The 14,587-nt window shown below is 38.1% G+C and overlaps 1 protein-coding gene and 1 pseudogene across 2 annotated transcripts in view; one reads left to right on the top strand and one right to left on the bottom strand.

The window, feature by feature from the left end:
• The window catches only part of LOC105823348 (keratin-associated protein 4-12-like), an 8,815-nt gene extending 4,523 nt beyond the window's left edge, over window positions 1-4,292 (bottom strand). The window contains exon 1 of one of the 2 annotated variants that reach the window (XM_012660519.1): window positions 3,903-4,292. In XM_012660519.1, the coding sequence (XP_012515973.1) occupies window positions 3,903-4,292 (390 nt within the window). The remainder of the gene's footprint in view (window positions 1-3,902) is intronic. The other variant, XM_012660529.1, reaches the window with a different exon arrangement.
• An 8,615-nt stretch (window positions 4,293-12,907) lies between these two features.
• LOC105823372 lies at window positions 12,908-13,536 on the top strand (annotated as a pseudogene).
• Window positions 13,537-14,587: the final 1,051 nt, after the last annotated feature.

The raw sequence follows: 14,587 nt of genomic DNA, 5'->3' as shown, positions 1-14,587 counted from the left end.
AATTTGCAGTCCCACCAGCAGTGTAGAAGTGTTCCTGTCTCTCCACATCCTCGCCAACATTTGTTGTTTTGTGTTTTTTTGATAGAGGCCAATCTATTATTTATTTATTTATCCCTCTTTTTTTTTGAGATAGAGTCTGGTTCTGTCATGCAGTCTGGAGTGCAGTGGCCCAATCATAGCTTATAGCTCACCGTAGCCTTGAACTCCTAGGCTCAAGCAATCCTCCTGCCTCAGCCTCCCAAGTAGCTGGGACTAAAGGCACCAAACCTGGCTTTTTAAAAATTTGTAAACTAATCATTTCATTGCCTCTTTAGAAGTCCATGTAAAGACCTCATTAGGTAAACACAAGGAAATTTTGATGACCCAATCACAATTGAGGAACCTGTGTTGTCCCTCCTTTAAAGAATGGCGTGGAAAAAGGATATTTTGGTCAGGTATCACACACATTATGTTAGTACTCAACCATTTTTTATAAATGCCTGGTATGTATTTTGTCTGTGCCTTAAATGTACTACCATTATGTGAATTACAGTGATGCAGTTATAACATCGTAGTCTAAATAGAGAAGCCTACAATAGACATGTGTAATTAATAGGGAAGTTAACAGATTTTCAATTCAATTAAGTTCTTGTCTGATAAAAATCAAATCCCATTAAAATATTTAAGAATAAGTACTAATAATGCTACCATTCTTGATATGAAATGGTATATGTACTCAGAGCAATATTCAAAGCAATCTAAATACCTATAGGCCATTGGTTGAATTTCTTTTTGTTCTTTAACTATCTTCAATCATTTCTTGCTTTTTTGATCTTAAGTAGAGTAAGCATTTTGTTCACCTTGAATTTTAAAAAATTTTCTTACGGAAAACACACACGTTGTGTACCTTAAACATACATAATAAAATTTATTTAAAAACAAAAAAACAATTTCTGTGCTTGATATTGGTCTGTTCAGGAATTCTATTTTCTCCTGAATGAACTTAGGGAGGTTGTATGTTTCCAGGAATTTGTCCATTTCCTCGACATTATGTAGTTTTGGGGCATGTAGGTTTTTATAGTATTCAAAGATAATGTTTTGTATTTCCATGGTGTCTGTTGTGACCTCTCCTTTTTCATTTCTAATTGAGTTTATTAGAGTCCTTTCCTTTTGAGTTCTTGTCAATCTGGCAAAAGGGCTGTCAATTTTGTTTATCTTTTCGAAAAACCAGCTTTGGGTTTGTTGATCTTCTGTATAGTTCTTTTGTTCTCAATTTCATTTAGTTCTTCTTTGATCTTAGTTATTTCTTTTCTTCTGATAGATTTGGAATTGATTTGCTCTTCCTTTTCCAATTCCTTGAGACTGTTTATTAGATTGTTGATTTTTGAACTTTCTATTTTTTGGATGTGAGGATTTAATGCTATCAATTTTCCTCTCAGGAATGCTTTTGCTGTATCCCACAGATTTGGATAACTTGTGTCCCCATTATCATTTAGTTCGAAGAATCTTTTGATTTCTTTCTGTATTTCCTCCTTGACCCAATAGTTATTCAACAATAGATTGTTTAATTTCCATGACTTTGTGAAGTGGTGAGTATTGCTGTTGGAATTGAACTCTAATTTTATACCACTATGATCTGAGAAGATACATGGCATAATTTCTATTTTTTTGAATTTGTTGAGGTCTGATTTGTGGCCTAGTATGTGATCAGTTTTGGAGAAAGTTCCATGAGCTGGTGAGAAGAATGTATATTCGGCTTTATTTGGGTGGAATGTTCTGTAGAGGTCTGTCAGACCCTTTTGTTCTAGAGCTCTGTTTAAGTCCATTATTTCCTTGCTTATTTTCTGTTTGGAAGATCTGTCTAGTTCATTCAGTGGGGTGCTGAAGTCCCTGGCTACTATGACGTTATTGTTTATCATGCTATTTAGATCAGCCAGGGTTTGCTTTATGTATCTGGGTACTCCTGAGTTGGATGCATAAATATTGAGAATTGTTAATTATTCTTGTTGTATCTTCCCTTTCACCATTATATAGTGGCCGTCTTTGTCCTTTCTTACTTTTGCTATTTTAAAGCTTATGTTATCTGAAATAAGTATAGCTACCCCTGCTTTCTTTTGACTTCCATTTGCCTGGAGGATTATTTTACATCCCTTGACCTTGAGCCTTAAAGCATCTTTGTGGTTTAGATGCATTTCCTGTAGACAGCAGATACTAGGCTTATGGATTTTTATCCACTCTGCCAGTCTATGTCTCCTCAGAGGACAATTTCAGATCCCTTTCAACCAGGAAGGTGCCCCCACCCCACGCTAGTGTGAGTACCCACGGCCAGTGGCTCATACTCTTCACCTGAACTGTACTCCAAGTAGTTGTCTTCAGCTCATAGGAGCTACCACATCTGGAGGTTTCTGCCCTCTCTGTGCCATCTTCTATTCTCACAGGGTAACCAACAGCTACTCATAACTGATGTTGGAGTACAAAGGTCCAAGCACCTTGCCTCTCAGAGTAGCAGGTACCATGTACAGTCTAGAGCTTCCTATGGAGTCAGATTAGCATAAAAGTCAACTGAAATCACATTTTGGCTTAGCTTCCCTACCACGCTATCTTGCTCCCCACAGTTTCTAACAGATTTCACCAGAAAAGCATTTTCTTATGAATCACTTATGCACAAATCCCTATTTCAGGACCTGATTTTTGTGAATCTAACTTAGCACACACAGCTTAGGGTGCAACCTTTCTAATCACAGCCTTCACTAGGATGTGTTACTAACATGGTGATTTTACCCTATCCCTCAGGTACAATGCTATGGAAGAAAAATGATTGAAGATAATTGGTAAAAAACAAACAAACAAAAAAAACTGTGCAAAAACTGAAAGGAAGAAATAGCTAAATGTTCAGCAGATAGACCAGTTCAATTGACAGTATACTCAAGAGTTGACCATAACATTGCGGTGACCGTTCATGTTATACAAAAATGTTTTGAGTGTTACTGAAACTGAGAATAGGAACACTGGTGTTTTAGATTGGGTTCCTTCAGAGCAGACCCAGAAACAGGAATTTGAGATCAAGTGTATACATTTGAGAGATGAGCCACAGAAGTGCTGCAGGGAAATTGGAAGATGATCCAGGGAAGAAAGGGAAGTCAATGTTGGGTGAGTTAATGAGCAGAATACTCCTGTAGACAGCTGGAGGTCACTCCCACTGAGGACCTCTGGAGGACAGGTACAATATAGCCTCCACTAGAGGGGAAACAAGCTAGGCTGCTAGGGCATTTATCCAACAACTCCCATTCACTGGGCGAGTGCTGTTCCTAGAGGCTTAAACTCTCCAGCCCAGAGCTTACTCTATTATCCAGATAAAGTCCTCAGGCACAGAGCTCCAGGTGCTTGCTCTAAGAAATCATCTTCCTATATTAGAATGAAGAGTGCTGGGGCAATGGAGGTGGAGCCCCTGAAATCATCTGCTATGCTCTTCTCCCTCTGCAGAGAAGAAGAACAGGGAAATGGACAAGTGAATGACATTCAAGAAGGAAAAATAATGAGACATGATGCCCGTACATTTGTATGCCCAGAAAATTAAGATTTATTGAAGATGTAGGAATATCTCCATATGAGAAATTACAGCAAAAAGCAAATATTTGAATTGGGGTGACATGGTAGTTGGCAGATTTCAGAAAAAATTCAAACTTGTGCTCATTTGGTTGAGTAATAGTAACACCGTGGCAGGGGAAGTATATTTGGAGGCCAAATTGAATCTAAAAATTAGTTGGAACTGAACTTTTGGCCTCACATGATTTATCTCACAGATGCACTACATCGAGAGTGTTGGTTGATGAGGAATAGGTCAGTGCAGGTCAGAGCGCTCAGCAGCAAGAACCACTAGAGCAGGTTGGGCAGCAGCAGGTGGTCTAGCAGCAGCTGGGGCGGCAGCAGGTGTTTCTGCAGCAGGTGGTCTGGCAGCAGGTTGGGCGGCAACAACTGGGGATACAGCAAGAAGGCCTGTAGCAACTAGAAATGCAGCAGGTGGGGCGGCAGCAGCTGGAGATGCAGCAGGTGGGGCGGCAGCAACTGGAGATACAACAGCTAGGGCGGCAGCAGCTGGGGCGGCAGCAGCTGGAGATGCAGCAGCTGGGGCGGCAGCAGGTGGGCTGGCAGCACACAGACTGGCAGCACTGAGGCCTGCAGCAGCTGGACACACAGCAGGTGGGGCGGCAGCAGGTGTTCCTGCAGCAGGTGGTCTGGCAGCATCTGGGTTCGCAGCAGGTCTCCTGGCCACAGCCCTGGTCAGAGCAGACGGAGCCACAAGAGTTAACCATGGTGTCAGAGGGTGGAGGTTCCAGGTGGGATTCCAGGCAGGTAGGTTTGGAAGGTTTAGAAGTCTCCTTACCCCATTTGCCTTTTATACCCTGCTAAGGGCCTGCTGTCATTAGATGCAGCATTCTTTCCTTGTTATTGTTTTTCCTGATAAATAGATAATTATCAAATTAGGCAAGTTTGTTTTCCTGGTTAAGTTTATCAACATGGATGGAAAACATTTCCTTTCCTGATGTGTTAGAATTCCTCTGGTCAGCTCTTCCTGAATCACCTCTGTGTCTCTCTTGCTTTTGCTCCCTCAAAGACAGCCACACATGACATTCTGCCGCTAGGTGCTATGTGCTTCAGTCTCATGCTGCTGGTACCTCATGTCAGCCCTTGGGTGATGATGCTTCTGATAGGCCCATAATTCTTTCTGGTGACTCAGGAGGATAAAGCTGTGTTGTATTCTGATGGCTCTTTCATTATGGGTTAGATGGTTAAATCTATTCCTCAGTATCTTATTCCTTTGGATACTATTGTAAATGGGATTATTTTCTTTCCTGTTTTCCAAATAGTTCGCTGTTATTGCAACTTTACTGAATTTACTTATTACTTTTATGATGTTTAATTATAGTCTTTAAGGTTTTTGTTTCATATAACCAAGTCATCTGTTAATACAGACAATTTTATTTCTCCCTTTTCAGTTTGGATGCTTTTTATTTCTTTTTCCTGCCTAGTTGCTCTGGCTAGGACATCCAGTACTATGTTGAATAAAAGTAGTGAAAGTGGGCGAGCTTCCTTCTTCCTAATTTTAGAGGAAAGGGTTTTAACTTTTTTTTTTCCATTGGGTACAACGTTAGCAGTAGATTTATTATATATAGTTTTTATTGTGCTGGGGGACATTCCTTCTATACCTAATTTGCTGAGAGTTTTTATCAGGAAAGGATCTTGAATTTTCTCAAATGCTTTTCTTGCTTCTATTGAAGGGATCGTATGCTTTTTGTTCTTCATTCTTTTAATGTGGTGTATCACATTTATTAATTTGTGGATGTTTAATCATCCTTGCATCCCAATAATAAATTTCACTGGATTGTGACATAGGATTCTTTTAATGTGTTGTTGAATTTTGCTTGCTAATATTTTGTTGAGGATTTTTGCCTCTATGTTCATCATGCATATCGGCCTGCAATTTTTTTCTCTTGTAGTGTCCTTAATTAGTTTTGCTATAAGAGTAACGCTGGCATCATAAACAATGTTTAGAAATATTGTCTCCTCTTCAAAATTTTGAACGAGTTTGAGAAGAATTGGCCTTAATTGTTCTTTAAATGCTTGGTAGAATTCCCCCATGAAGCCTTCTGGTCCTGAGGTTTTTGTTTTGTTTGGAGGTTTTTTTATTGCTACTTCAATCCTTTTACTTATTTTTGGTTTGTTCAGATTTTCTATTTCTTCAAGACTCTTAGGGAAATTGTTTGTTTCTGAGAATTCATCCATTCCTCCTCAGTTATCAAGTTTGTTGGCATGTAATTATTCTTAGTAGTCTTTTATGATCCTTTATAGTTCTGTAGTGTCAGTTGGAATGTCTTTTTTAATTTTTGATTTTATTTATTTGAATTTTTGCTCCATTTTTCAAGGTTAGTCTAGGTTATCTAAAGGTTTGTCAATTTTACTTATTTTTTTCAAAAATAGACTGAGTTTTAATCTTTACTATGGTTTTTCTATTCTTTATTTATTTATGCTCTAATCCTTATTATTTCCTTCCTTCTGCTAACTTTGGGCTTAGTTTTTTTTCTAGTTCCTTGAGGTATAAATTTGGGTATTATTTGAGACTTTTCTTTTTAATGTAAACATTTATTACTATAAACTTTTTTCTTAGAATTGTTTTTGCTATATCCTATAAGCTTTGGTAAATTGAGGTTTTTTTATTTCATTTCTCTCAAGATATTTTTTATTTCCCTTTTTACTTCTTCTTTGAACCATTGGTTGTTCAGGAATCTGTTGTTTCAATTTCCACCTTTTTTATTTTCCAATTTTCCTCCTGTTATTGGTTTCAAGTTTCATACAGTTGTAGTTGGAAATAATACTTCATATGATTTTAATCTTTTTAAATTTGTTAAGATTTGTTTTGTGGCTTAACATATTATCTATTCTAGAGAATATATCATGAGCTCCTAAGAAGAATGTATATTCTGCTCCCGTTGGATGGAGTGTTCTGTATATGTTAGGTCTGTTTGGTCTATATTATTGTTCAAATTAATTGTTTTCTTATTGATTTTCTGCATGGATGATCCATCCATTGTTGGAAATAAAATATTGAAATTCTCTACTGTTATTGTATTGCCATTTATTTCTCTTTTCAGTTACATGAGGGCTGTCTGGAAAGTATCCAGCCATTGTTAATATATTTTTCATATTACATTGCTGGATACTTTCTGACAGCCTTTGTATATTTTATATATATAAACTAACAGAACTGAATATATCTATAATATTCACTTCTGTTCTATATATTATATATATACATATAACAGTTCTGTTATATATATATTCAGTTCTGTTAGTTTATATATTTAGATGCTCCCATGTTGGGTGCATAAATATTTGTATTGTTATATCTCCTTGATGAACTGATCTCTTTATCATTATATAATGACCTTCATTGTTTCCTGTGGTAGTTTTTAACTTAAACTCTGCTTAGTCTGATATAAGTACAGCCATCTCCACTCTCTTTTGGTTACCATTTATGTGAAATATATTTTTCCACCTCTTCATTTTTAGCCTATGTATGTTCTTAAAGCTAAAGTGAGTCTCTTGTAGACAGCATACAATTGGGTCTTGCCTTTTATCCAGTCAACCATTCTATGACTTTTGATTGGAGAGTTTAATCTATTTACATTTAAGATAATTACTGATAGATAAGGACTTAATAATGCCATTTAATTAACTCTTTTTGGTTATTTTATTGATATTTTTTCCTTCCTTTCTTGCTTGCTGTCTTCCTTTGTGATGCGATGACTTTTGCAATGGTATACTTTGATTCCTTCATGTTAATCTTTTACCTATCTATTATAGGTATTCTTTTTGTGTTTACCATGGGGCTTACATAGAAGGTATTATAGTTATAAAATTCCATTTTAAGATGATAACAAATTAACTTCAATTGCATACAAAAATTCTCTACTTTTATGTCTCTCCTACCCTCGCATTTTAGGTTATTGATGTTACAATTTACATCTTTTTATATTGTGTATCCCAAAACAAATTATTGTAGGTATAGTTATTTTTAATATGTTTGCTTTTTTAACTTTTATACTAGAATTGAAAGTGATTTATGCATCACCAACACAATATCAGAGAATTCTCACTTTGACTATATATTTACTTTATGACAACCTTAATAAATGGAAATTGTAATCCTTTCTCTGTAGAAAAACCATCCTAGATTGAATGAACTTAAGTTAAGTCCAAGATCATAGTTGGTACAGTCAGAATTCAGCCTGGACTCTGTCTAGTTCTCCAGTCTGTGGATTATGCTCTACACTGAGCTTCCTCTATTTAAATTGGTTTAAATCAATTCATGAATGTAGTTTTTTAGGCCTTTTATTTGTTTGTTTGTTTGCTGGCTGTTGCAATCCACAGCTCTCATGTTGTAACTGTTAGGTTCAAAGATGTGGAAATAGGACACATTCTCCTTTTTCTGCTGTGAGAGTGAATTAATGTTTTGATAAAACTGTCATTGGAGAATGCCAGTTTAATTTTTCACTTGTATAATCCCTGAAAACATGTGCTCCTGTGTGTGTTATGCAGAAAAAGAGACAGAAACATGCATATACCATTTCATTAATAGGAAATAATGAGAATTGAGCAATTTTGGTGTCTTTGAATGCTAAGAAGTTTTATTGGGGAACAACAAGCAATTCCACATGAAAATGGATTCCACAGGAAAACATTAGAAAGAAAAAATCTAGAAGGAGAACATTTGAGGACTCATCTATTTTGGTTTCAAATCAGGAATTCTAAAACTATTTGAGACAGAATATTGACTGTAAATTCTTATTCAATAGTAAAAAAAAGTTTCTATAAAAGAGAATAAATAATATAGAGTCTGGGGTTTCCAAATTGGGCCATGGGTCTATTTGTAAGTTCATGTCATCAGGAAGTCCACGTGTTCTGTGAATAGACGCTCTCTGTCTGGACTGAAGGACGGGAACAAGAAGGTTCATGGATCCAGAGCAGGACACTCAGCAGCAAGAACTGTCAGAGCAGCTAGGGTGGCACCTATGGCAGGTGGTCTGGCAGCAGGCAGGGTGACAACAGCTGAACACATAGCAGGTGGTCTGGCAGCAGGTGGTTTGGCAACAGATGTAACTAATTTTTTTCAATGGATACATAATATAAGTAGGTATAAATTGGGACATCAATAGCATATACAGTGGGAGAATGAGAGGTAAAAGCAGAGAATTCTTATATGCAAGTGAAATTAAGTTGTTATGCTTAACATAGACTGTTATAACTATATTTTATGTAACCTCCTCAGGTAACTACAAAGAAAATACCCATTGAAGTTATGTGAAAGTAAAAGAGTAACCAAAGCCTACGAAGACAAAAAGCAAAACAAAACAAAATATGAAATACAAAGGAAGACATCAAGGAAAAAAAAGAGGAGAAAAAATAAATACAAGACAAACAGAAAACAATTAATAAAATGACAGTAATAAATCCTTTCCTATCAAAATTTATTTTAGAAAACCTCAAAGATTCTGCCAAGAGATTTCTGGAATTGATAAGTAAACTCAGCCAAGTCTCAGGTTACAAAATCAATATACACAAATCAGTAGCATTCCTATACACCAACAACAGTCAATCAGAGAATCAAATCAAAGACTCGATACCTTTCACAATAGCTACAAAGAAAATAAAATACTTAGAAATATATTTAATCAAGGAGGTGAAATATTTCTATAAAGAGAACTACAAATCACTAAGGAAGAAAACGACAGATCACGTAAACAAATGGAGAAACATATTGTGCTCGTGAATTGACAGAATAAATAAACATTGTTAAAATGTCCGTACTACCCAAAGTGATTTACAAATTCCATGTAATTGCCATCAAAATACCAACAGCATTTTTCACAGATCTGGAAAAAATAATTCTACACTTCATTTGGAACCAGAAAAGAACCCAAATAGCCAAAACAACCTTAAGCAAAGGAACAAATCTGGAGGCATCAATTTGCTAGACTTTAAGCTATACTACAAAGCTATAGCAATGAAAATAGCATGGTATTGGCACAAGAACAGAGACATAGACCAATAGATCAGAACAGAGAACCCAGATATAAAACCATCCACATATTGCCATCTGATCTTTGACAAAGTAGACAGCAATATACACTGGGGAAAGGAACGCTTATTAAATAAATGGTGCTAGGAAAATTGGATAGCCACATGTAGAAGATTGAAACAGGACCCATATCTTTTATCATTGTAAAAATTAACTCAAGACAGATAACAGACTTAAATGTAAGACATAAATCCTAAGAATTATAGAAGAAAGTGTTGAAAAAACACTTCTAGATATTGGCCTAGGCAAAGAATTTATGAAGAAGACCCAAGGACAATCATAGGAACAACAAAAATAAATAAATGGGACTTGATTAAATTAAAAAGCTTCTGCACAGCCAAGGAAACAATCAACAGAGAAAATAGACAACCTAGAGAATGGAAGAAAATATTTGCATGCTATACATCTGATATAGGCCTAATAACCAGAATCTACAAAGAGCTCAAGGAAATCAGTAAGAAAACATCAAACAACCCCATTTAACAAATGGGCAGAAGACATGAACAGAAGCTTTTCAAAAGAAGATAGGCTAATGGCCAATAAACATACGAAAAAATGCTCAATGTCATGAATCATAAAAGAAATGCAAATCAAAACCACAATGAGATATCACCTACCTCCAGTGAGAATGGCTTTTATCAAAAAGCCCCAAAATAAAAGATGCTGGTATGGATGTGGAGAGAAAGGAACACTTATACACTGTCGGTAGGACTGCAAACTAGTGTAACCTCTATGGAAAATAGTTTAGAGATTTTTCAAAGAACTAAAAGTAGACCTACCATTTGATCCAGCAATTCCACTACTGGGTATTTACCCAAAGGGAAAAAAAGTCATTTTATAAAAAAGACACTTGCACTGCAATGTTTATTGAAGCACAATTTATGATTGCAAAGATGTGGAAACAACCCAAATGCCCATCAATACATGAGTGGATTAATAAAATGTGGTATATGTATACCATGGAGTACTATTCAGCTTTAAGAAACAATGGTGATATAGCACCTCTTGTATACTCCTGGATAGAGCTGGAACACATTCTACTAAGTGAAGTATCCCAAGAATGGAAAAAAAAGCACCACAGATACTTACCATCAAATTGGTATTAACTGATCAACACATAAGTGTACATATAAGAATAACATCTATCGGATGTCGGGCAGGGGGGAGGGAGGAGGAGAAGGGGGAAGGGTGAGGAGGGGACGGGGATATGTATACACAAAGAGTGCAGTGCACACCATCTGAGGGATGGACACGCTTGAAACTCAGACTTGGGGGGGGGGCAAGGGCAACATACGTAACCTAAACATCTGTAGTCCCATATGCTGAAATAATAAAAAAAAAATAAATAAAATAAAATAAAATGTGGTGTATGTGTACCATACATACTACTTGAATACTACTCAACTACAAAAAACAATGGTGATAAGCACCTCTTATATCATCCTGGATAGAGATTGAGCCCATCCTTTGAAGTGTGGTATCACAAGGATGGAAAAACATGCACCACATGTACTCGTTATTAAACTGGTACTAATTGATGAACACTAATGTGCTCACATGGTAGTAATACTCACTGAGTGCTGGTCAGGTTGGAGGGTGGGGGGTGGGAGGTAGAGGGGGTGGAGTGGGTAAACCCACAGCCAATGGAGACAGTGCACACTGTATGGGGGAAGGATATACTTGTGGCCCTGGCTTGAGTGAGGCAAATGCATTTCATGTAACCAAAATGTTTGTACTCCCATAATATGCTGGATTAAAAAAAACACACACACACACCCAGTATGGGATACCTTTAAACATTAAAAAAATAATAATAATAAATAAAAAGATGCTTCAGAAAAAAAGAAAGAAAATGCAACTTAAAACAGTCAAATACTATTTTCTCTGATGGGCAAAAATAAAAATTCATAAGCCTGATGATCATTAGCCTGAACTAAGACTATGTGTAGACATCAGAAGGTTTATAGTAATAAATGTATAGTGAGAGCATAAGCTGATGGTACTCCTTGGAGGATGAGTTGACAGTACTTAAGGTTATAAAGGCAAATCTGTGACCCAGTAATCCCACTGGCAGATTCTAAAGGCTGCCCTTACTCATTCTCCTTTGCTGCCCCTTTTCCTATCTTGACCTTTACTTAAATGTCGAGGTAGCCCCATAGCGCTACACGTTGCCTTCTTTACCTACACACCCCTCCAGTGTGATTTCATCCAATCCATGACGACCGAGAATACCATGTTCATCACTCTGTTCCATCCCTGATTTTTCCACTGAGTCACAGACTTCCTACTCGATATCTTCATTTAAAGTGAATAATATCCATATCCAAGTTGACATGGTCAGAACAGAACTATTGGTCTCCCTCTTCCCTGTATTTATTTCTTTATTCCTTCTTCATATCAGTAAATGGCACTATGATAGGCTCAGCTATTAATCTAAAATTCTAGGTGACTCATGAGTAATCCCTTTCTCTGCCGCTTCATGTCTAGGCCATGAATAAATCTCCACTGTATCTCCACTGTCCGCTACATCTCCAAAACATTTCTCAACACGTTCACTCCTCTCTGTCTCCATTGGGACTATCTTTGTCTAGCAACTATGTTCTCTCACTTGTACTAATGTTTTTTTCTATTTAAAAGCAGTGAGTCATTGTTAAGTGCTTCAGCTTGAGACTGGAATGAGATCTGACACCGAGTTTAGAAACTCCTTGGGGTCTGACTATCTCTCTAACCATCTAAGGTGCCCACACAGGATCACAGCCATCCCCACTATAGATGGGACATCCTCCCACATATAAGTCTTTCCTTCTAATTCCTTTCCAACGTTTCACCTGACCAAACCATTCTTTGACAACAAAAGGATACATTAGGATTGTGAAAACCACGTTCCATGATTTTTAGGGAGCAATGTACAGATAGGAGGAAATGTCACACTCAAAAACAATATGTCAGACAGGCATGTGACCAGTGCTTTGTCAAAGACCATGCATAGGCCAGAGACAGAGGTGCCTCCTGCTAAGGAAGAAATGTAAAAGTGTGTCAATTGGAAACACAGGAGCACACCAGGAAAAGGAAATGTGCTGTTTTCTCTATTTTGGAGTATTTAACTAGAAACACACAATTATGTAATTAAATGATTAAGTTTTCCAGTATGGTAAATAATAACAAGGAAATAATGACGTGGTGACAACAGTCCTTCAGCAGGGTATAAAAGGGGATACGGCCAAGAAGACTTCCAAACCCAAGATCTTCACTCTCCTAGAAACCCACCCAGAACCTCCACCCTCTGACACCATGGTCAGCTCCTGTTGTGGCTCCGTCTGCTCTGACCAGGGCTGTGGCCAGGAGACCTGCTGCCAACCCAGCTGCTGCCAGACCACCTGCTGCAGGACCACCTGCTGCCGCCCCAGCTGCTGTGTGTCCAGCTGCTGCAGGCCCCAGTGCTGCCAGTCTGTGTGCTGCCAGCCCACCTGCTGCCGCCCGAGCTGCTGTGTGTCCAGCTGCTGCAGGCCCCAGTGCTGCCAGTCTGTGTGCTGCCAGCCCACCTGCTGCCGCCCCAGCTGCTGCATCTCCAGCTGCTGCAGACCTTCTTGCTGTATCTCCAGCTGCTGCCGCCCCAGCTGCTGTGTGTCCAGCTGCTGCAGGCCCCAGTGCTGCCAGTCTGTGTGCTGCCAGCCTGCCGCCCCAGCTGCTGCATCTCCAGCTGCTGCAGACCTTCTTGCTGTATCTCCAGCTGCTGCCGCCCCAGCTGCTGCCAGCCCACCTGCTGCCAGCCCCAGTGCTGCCAGCCCACCTGCTGCCGCCCCTGCTGCTGCCTGCGTCCAGTCTGTGGCCGGGTCTCCTGCCACACCACTTGCTATCGCCCAACGTGCGTCATCTCCACCTGCCCCCGCCCCCTGTGCTGCGCCTCCTCTTGCTGCTGAGCCCGCTGCCCTAGGCCCACCTCTTCCTTCACCTCTGTTCCCACTGACATAGACCCTTCTTTTGTACTGACCATTAGGACACATGGAGTCTGGCTGACATCACTCCATGAGAGGGACTCATGTTTCCAATGAGCCCATCACCATCCCGCTGGCTCTGTGAGAACATTCTGGTTCATTTTAAGCTCCCTCCTTTGCTTTCTTTCCCTTTCAATGCTGGCGCCAAATATAAATTAATCTATAATCCACTAGCTAAGAAATTATTCCAATCCTCTAAATTTCTCATTCTCCTTATCACTTTGGGGCTCTAGACTATCCTTTCCAGAGAGGTAGACATTGTCTGCAGGGCTCGCGTTGGTATTCACTTCACACCCTCAGACCAGGGGTCCAGTTATGTCTTATATTTTCTCCTAGAGTGAATTTCTTAAGTTTTGTTACTTCTCTGCTTTCTAATAAACTTTTCTGCACATGAGAGTTCATCAGCATAGTTCTCTGTTGTTTTCATAATCATTTTACTCAATAACTAGGCAATTATATTTTACATGAAGACACAGCAAGAGCAACCCATGTTGAAATCGCTTTGGAAATAAATGCTATATCGAATATAGATAACTTAAGATACTGGAACAAAAGTTGTTTGTGTGTGTATGCATATGTATGTCTTAATATCCTAATTTTTAAAATATTTAATTCATGTTTTAGCTCTTAATTAAAATACATTACACCCTTAATACATTATACATCTTAATACCATTGACCTTATTTTGGAGAAAAGGGTAAACTGAATTTCTAAAAATAAGTGTATGCCAATGAAAGATAAAAAATTTCCTATAAAGAATTTAAGGTACTCAATTCATTTAATTCAATAAATAATATTTCAGAATTTATCACCACAATGTGGGTTTTATTTCCTATTGAGCTGTGCTGAGAAGAAATGCATATTGAATTGTATTTCATCTGGATGGTATGGTATATTTCTGTGTGTGGGCTCTTAGAATTCTCCTTATAATTCAAATATCTCCACATTTAACATTCTAACATATATAGACCCTGG

Source organism: Propithecus coquereli, unplaced genomic scaffold (genome assembly GCF_000956105.1).
Source record: "Propithecus coquereli isolate 6110/MARCELLA unplaced genomic scaffold, Pcoq_1.0 Scaffold119, whole genome shotgun sequence".
In the NCBI taxonomy this organism is placed as follows: domain Eukaryota; kingdom Metazoa; phylum Chordata; class Mammalia; order Primates; family Indriidae; genus Propithecus; species Propithecus coquereli.
The sequence above is the reverse complement of the archived record's forward strand: the minus strand, read 5'-3'. Positions and strand labels throughout refer to the sequence as shown.